Genomic DNA, 6000 nt, shown 5'->3' with positions numbered 1-6000 from the left:
CATTTGTCCCTTACATATGGTATTATTGGTCATTTAAAAAAAATGTATATGACACATTCCCTTAAAGAAAAAAATAAAAATGAACCTAAAAAGAGTATTGGATGTTTAATAAGTTAGAGTAGAGTATTACCGTCCCAAAAGAGTCTACCTTGTCGTGGTGGTGGATGAAAAAAAACTTTTGGCCGAAACAAAACCTGTTGGCTAAGTGTGTGATCTGGTGTTCGATGGGAACTGATAATGTGTGATTGGTGAGGACGGAGTGCAGAAGTGGAGTTTTTCCAAGAGTGGGCAGTGGGATTGTGGAAAGTTCAATGGGTGGAAGCGGAGCTGGGGTGGAGCCTGGGCGGAGTCTCAAGGGGCCCCAAAAATTTTGCCAGTATGGAGCCCTGAAATTCCTGGTGGCAGCCCTGGCTGTTACTATCACGCAGCCATGACAAATGCAGCTGCGGCGCCGAACAGCTGATTATGGGGAGCGCAGCAGAGTCCTGCATACACTGAGGCCGCTGATCATGTGACCCCCTGACTCCTCCCCTCCTGTGACCTCATCACAGGTCCTGTGCGCACAGAGCAGCCATATATGTGGCAGACACTGGATCTTCTCCTTTCTGGGCCGGTTCGTTCTGTAAGTCCTATTAACCCTTTTACTCCCTGTATTCTCCTTCCTGACAGGACAATATCTGAATTCGGATTGTGTGACAGGAATTTAAGCAATGTGGAAGGAAAAAAAATGACAATTTTACTTTTTTCCTCAACAAAATGTCACTTTAGACCCAAATTTTGCATTTCCATAAAGGTAAGAGGAGCAATGACCCCATACACTGTGCTGTGCAATGTCTCCTGAGTGCGCCGATGCCCCATAGGCTCGGAAGGGAAGGGACGCCATTGTGGCTGGAATAGATTGCGGACGCCATGTCTCGTGTGAAGAGCCCCTGACAAACCAACAGCAGAGACCCCACAAGTGACCCCATGTTACACCCTCCACCTCTGGGGGACTCATCTCGGGGGCAGTGAGTATTCCTAACCCTCAGGGAGTCACAGAATGGTATAACACTGAGCGGAGTACATGAGATACGACCATTGTTTCCACTAAATTGTTGCTCTGTCCCCAAGTCTGGAATTATCAAAGGGAAAATAGGAGAAAACAAAAACAATTTGTTCCACAATTTCTCCTGAGTGCGCTGATACCCCATAAGTGGTGGAAAGCTACTTTACAGGCTCAGTGCAAGGCTCAGAAGGGAAGGAGCGACGGTCCGAGGGGGCCATGTCACATTATCAGAGTCCCAGAACAGCAGGATCCCCAATAAGAGACCCCATTCCACAAACTCCACCTCTTGATTAGTTCATCTTTGTCCCAGAATTTTATACCATTGGGCGATGAAGAAATAATAATTACATTTTACCACAAAAATATTGTTTAGCCCCATTTTTACCTTTTTACAAGGGGAAATAGGTCTGTAATTTTTATTGTAGGAGTACTTCAACTGTGCGAGACAGAATCTAACAATGAAAAACAGTAAATCACATTGTATGATTTTTAAATAACTAGTTTGAATTTTATTGCATGAAATAAGTATTTGATACAATAGAAAAGCAGGATTTTTGGAACACTCCTTCATACAGATCTTCTCCAGATATTTCAGTTTTCTTAGCTGTCGCTTGGCAACATTGAGTTTCAGTTCCCTCCAAAGATTTTCTGTTGGGTTCAGGTCTGGAGAGTGGAGACTGGCTAGGCCACTCCAGCACCTTGAAATTCTTCTTAAGTAGCCACTCCTTAGTTACCCTGTCTGTGTGTTTTGGGTCATTGTTCTGCTCGAAGACCCAGTCTCGACCCATCTTCAATGCTGTTACTGAGGGAAGGAGGTTGTTAGCCAAAATCTCCCGATACATGCCTCATCCATGCTTTATTCAATACGGTGCAGTCATCCTGTCCCCTTTGCAGAAAAGTACCCACAGAGTATGATGTTTACCCTACTATGCTTCATGGTTGGGATGGTGTTTTCGGAGTTATACTCATCCTTCTTGTTACTCCACACATAGCGTATGGAGTTGATACCAAAAAGTTCTCTTTTGGTCTCATCTGACCATATGACCTTCTCCCAAGCCTCCTATGGTTCATCCAGATGGTCATTTATGACCTTCAAATGAGCCTTGACACGGCCTGCTGGCGTGAAAAGGGGAACCTTGTGTGCCATGCAGGATTTTAATCCATGACGGTGTGGTTTATTACTAACGGTAATGTTTGAGACTGTGGTCCCAGATTTATTCAAGTCAATGACAGGTCCTCCTGTGTAGTTCTGGACTAATTCCTGACCTTTCTCAGGAACATAATTCCAGTTATAAAACCTCAGGACTTGTGCATATGACCACATACATCTGCCCCCTAGATTATGTAGGCACACCCAAGAGAGAGACTTGATGGAGGGAGGGGGGAGTATTTGGGCGATATATGCCATGGCTGGGATACCAAATTAGCGAGACACATGAACAGTGTACATCGAGGTGAAACCGTAGACGTCTCCTTTTGTATCATTGAGGTAGTTAAACCCAGTGTGAGAGGAGGTGATCACTATAAATGTGTCCTCAAATAGGAAAGTGAGTTGATTTTTAGACTGGATTCATGAGCCCCTTAGTGACTCAATGAGCAGATTTCCTATGCCTGTTTTGTGTGAATATAGCCCCATCCTGGATTACATTTTTGGATTTTATCCTCTACCTATTGCTACTCAGCTCCCTGTGAATGGGGTTCACATATTGTTGTACTTCATTGAGATATCTGAGCTTCTATATCAGAATTATTTCTTATCACTTACATCCCGCTTACTGTATACTATTTAGTAATTATCAAGTGTGGTGATCCTTGTGTATCTCTAATTATGCAATAGGGGTCACATTTGACCATTTAGGAATATACTGTGGGCCATCATCCCATATTTTATGGAGTGGTAAAGTAGATCTACATGCCTATTGTATGATGGGAGGATGTGCAATACTTGTTTTAGTCTCCCAATGGCGGTGATATCAAAGATTGGTGTTAGGGCTAGCGGAACGCACCAAATAATAAAATAATAGTAAGGTGCATTCGCAGCCCAGGGTCCACCGTGCAGGGGTGGTAAACTGCTGCTTAGTAATGGCGGAAGTATAAAGCGGTGTACAAAAGGTCACACATGGGATAATGTAACCCGGTGTGAACAGAAGCGAACTCTGTTAACTCACAGAGCTGAGCTACCGCAGAACATAAATGCCAGTGCCTGTTTAGCTCACAGAGCCCGGCCACGGAGCGCACAGAAAGCGGTCACAGAACTCTTCCCCAAGGACATGGGGTCAGAGTCCCTCTAGACCTTCTGAGCGCGCGGCATCGCACCTGCGGACGCCACTATAGACGCTGACTATGGCATGTCGAGCACGTGCACTGTGGACACTGATGCCTGTCTCGGACTCTGTCCTACCTACACCTAAGCCTGGGCGCTTAACAGGCTAGGCTGCACAACAGATGCGTACCAAGAGTAGGGGTTTCTTAATTAGTCATTCACCAGAGACATTCATACATGCATACGACACTCACTCCTCATAGTCTGATAATGCAGTCTTTACTAGCGCATGGCCGAGTGGCCATGCGAACCTTTTATAGCCGCGTCCTTCCGGGACCTTCCTGACATTTCTGATGGTCCAATCCGAGCTGGAGAAGGACCTGAGCATGTGACCTCCGATCTCCAATGAGAGATCGTCCCACAGGCATGCTCAGTGGACCAAAAGGAGGATTAAGTCCCTGGAGTAGCTCGCTGCTGACCACCATGCGTTGCTATAGCTGGGCCAGAGGTGGCAGCAGCAACCAAACCCACAGAGCTGGTTTGAGCAGAGCTCTGGGATCAATGAGTCTGCTGAGCAGGTTCCTCTGCAGCCAAAGAGGAAAGGGAGACTGCTGGATGCAAGGTTCGGGATTCCTGCTATGCAGCGACAGGAACTCGACGCCTAACAATTGGACTTTGCAATACTGGTGGAATGCAATCTAAATGCATTATGGTCTCCGGCGTGGAATGCATGCTTCTGGACATGCGCAGTCACAGATATGAGACAACGACCCTAGATGCGCTACGGTGTGGAACACATAACTACGGGTGTGTGCAGTCCCGGGTATGAGTGACACGGTGGCAATCAGTTTATCTGGCGTTTCAGTTTAAGGCTGCTTTCAAATATCAGTTTTTTGGCATCAGGCACAATCCGTCACAGATTGTGAAAAACTGATGCGATGGATCAGTTTTTTTACGGATCTGGCAAAAAAACGGATTCGTCGCATCAGTTTTTTCATCCGTTTCTTCCGTTATTTTATGGATCCATTTTTAAAAATGCCCACAGATAGATTGACAGATCTATAGATAGATAGGGGATAGATAGAATACAAAAATATATACATAGATATATCTCAATGATAAATATAGATATATTATTATTATTATTTATTATTATAGCGCCATTTATTCCATGGCGCTTTACATGTGAGGATGGGTATACATAATACATACAAGTACAGTAATCTTAAACAATACAAGTCACGACTGGTACAGGATGAGAGAGGACCCTGCCTGCGAGGGCTCACAATCTACAAAGGGATGGGTGAGGATACAGTAGGCGAGGGTAGAGCTGGTCGTGCAGCGGTTTGGTGGATCGGTGGTTACTGCAGGTTGTAGGCTTGTCGGAAGAGGTAGGTCTTCAAGTTCTTTTTGAATGTTTCCATGGTAGGCGAGAGTCTGATATGTTGTGGGAGAGAGTTCCAGAGTAGAGGGGATGCGCGGGAGAAATCTTGTATGAGATTGTGGGAAGAGGAGATAAGAGGGGAGTACAGAAGGAGATCTTGTGAGGATCGGAGGTTTCGTGCAGGTAAGTATCGGGAGACGAGGTCACAGATGTATGGAGGACTCAGGTTGTGGATGGCTTTGTATGTCATGGTTAGGGGTTTGAACTGGAGTCTTTGGGTAATGGGAAGCCAGTGCTGGGATTGACAGGGTAGAGGCCGGGGAATAGAGGGGGGACAGGTGGATTAGTCAGGCAGCAGAGTTTAGAATAGATTGAAGGGGTGCGAGAGTGTTAGAGGGAAGACCACAGAGCAGGAGGTTACAGTAGTCAAGGCAGGTGATGATGAGGGCATGGACTAGGGTTTTTGCAGATTCTTGGTTGAGGAATGTACGGATCCGTGAAATATTTTTGAGTTGAAGTCGGCAGGAAGTGGAAAGGGCTTGGATATGTGGTTTGAAAGAGAGATCAGTGTCAAGAATAACCCCAAGGCAGCGAGCTTGTGGGCAGCCGTTTACTTTAATGGATAGGTCCGTTGGGGGGGTCACGTGAGATGGGCGAAAGATAATTAATTCTGTTTTGTCCATATTAAGTTTTAAAAATCTAGCGGAGAAGAAGGATGAAATAGCAGACATTGAGGGATTCTGTTTAATAGGGACGTGATATCTGGTCCAGAGATGTAGATCTGTGTGTCATCAGCACAGAGGTGATACTGGAAGCCATGAGATTCTATGAGCTGTCCGAGGCCGAAGGTGTAAATGGAGAAGAGAAGGGGCCCTAGGACTGAACCTTGCGGGACTCCGACGGATAGGGGGCGCGGTGAGGAGGTGGTGTGCGAGTGGGAGGAGATGCTGAATGTCCGGTCTGCTAGGTATGACGCAATCCAAGATAGGGCCAAGTCTGTGATACCAAGAGATGAGAGGGTCTGTAGTAATAGGGAATGGTCCACTGTGTCAAAGGCAGGTCCAGGAAGAGGAGGACAGAGTAATGTCGCTTGGTCTTGGTGGTTAGTAGGCCATTGGTGACCTTAGTTAGGGCAGTTTCAGTGGAGTGGTGTGGCCGGAAGCCAAATTGCAAGTGGTCAAGGAGGGAGCAAGAAGAGAGGTGGGAGGACAGTTCAAGATGGACGTGTTGTTCCAGTAGTTTTGAGGCATAGGGGAGAAGTGATATAGGGCGATAGCTAGATACAGAGGATGGGTCAAGAGAGGGCTT

The 6000-nt window shown here is 46.2% G+C and overlaps 1 protein-coding gene across 2 annotated transcripts in view; it reads left to right on the top strand.

The window, feature by feature from the left end:
• Positions 1-546: 546 nt before the first annotated feature.
• Positions 547-6000, top strand: part of LOC141059255 (uncharacterized) — a 252339-nt gene continuing 246885 nt past the window's right edge. For both annotated transcript variants that reach the window (XM_073555565.1, XM_073555566.1), the window contains exon 1: positions 547-622. In XM_073555565.1, the coding sequence (XP_073411666.1) occupies positions 578-622 (45 nt within the window). In that variant the 5' untranslated portion in view covers positions 547-577. The remainder of the gene's footprint in view (positions 623-6000) is intronic.

Source organism: Dendrobates tinctorius, unplaced genomic scaffold (genome assembly GCF_039654945.1).
Source record: "Dendrobates tinctorius isolate UK_male_01 unplaced genomic scaffold, ASM3965494v1 ptg000226l, whole genome shotgun sequence".
NCBI classification, from domain to species: domain Eukaryota; kingdom Metazoa; phylum Chordata; class Amphibia; order Anura; family Dendrobatidae; genus Dendrobates; species Dendrobates tinctorius.
This window is presented reverse-complemented; position numbering and strand designations above follow the sequence as displayed.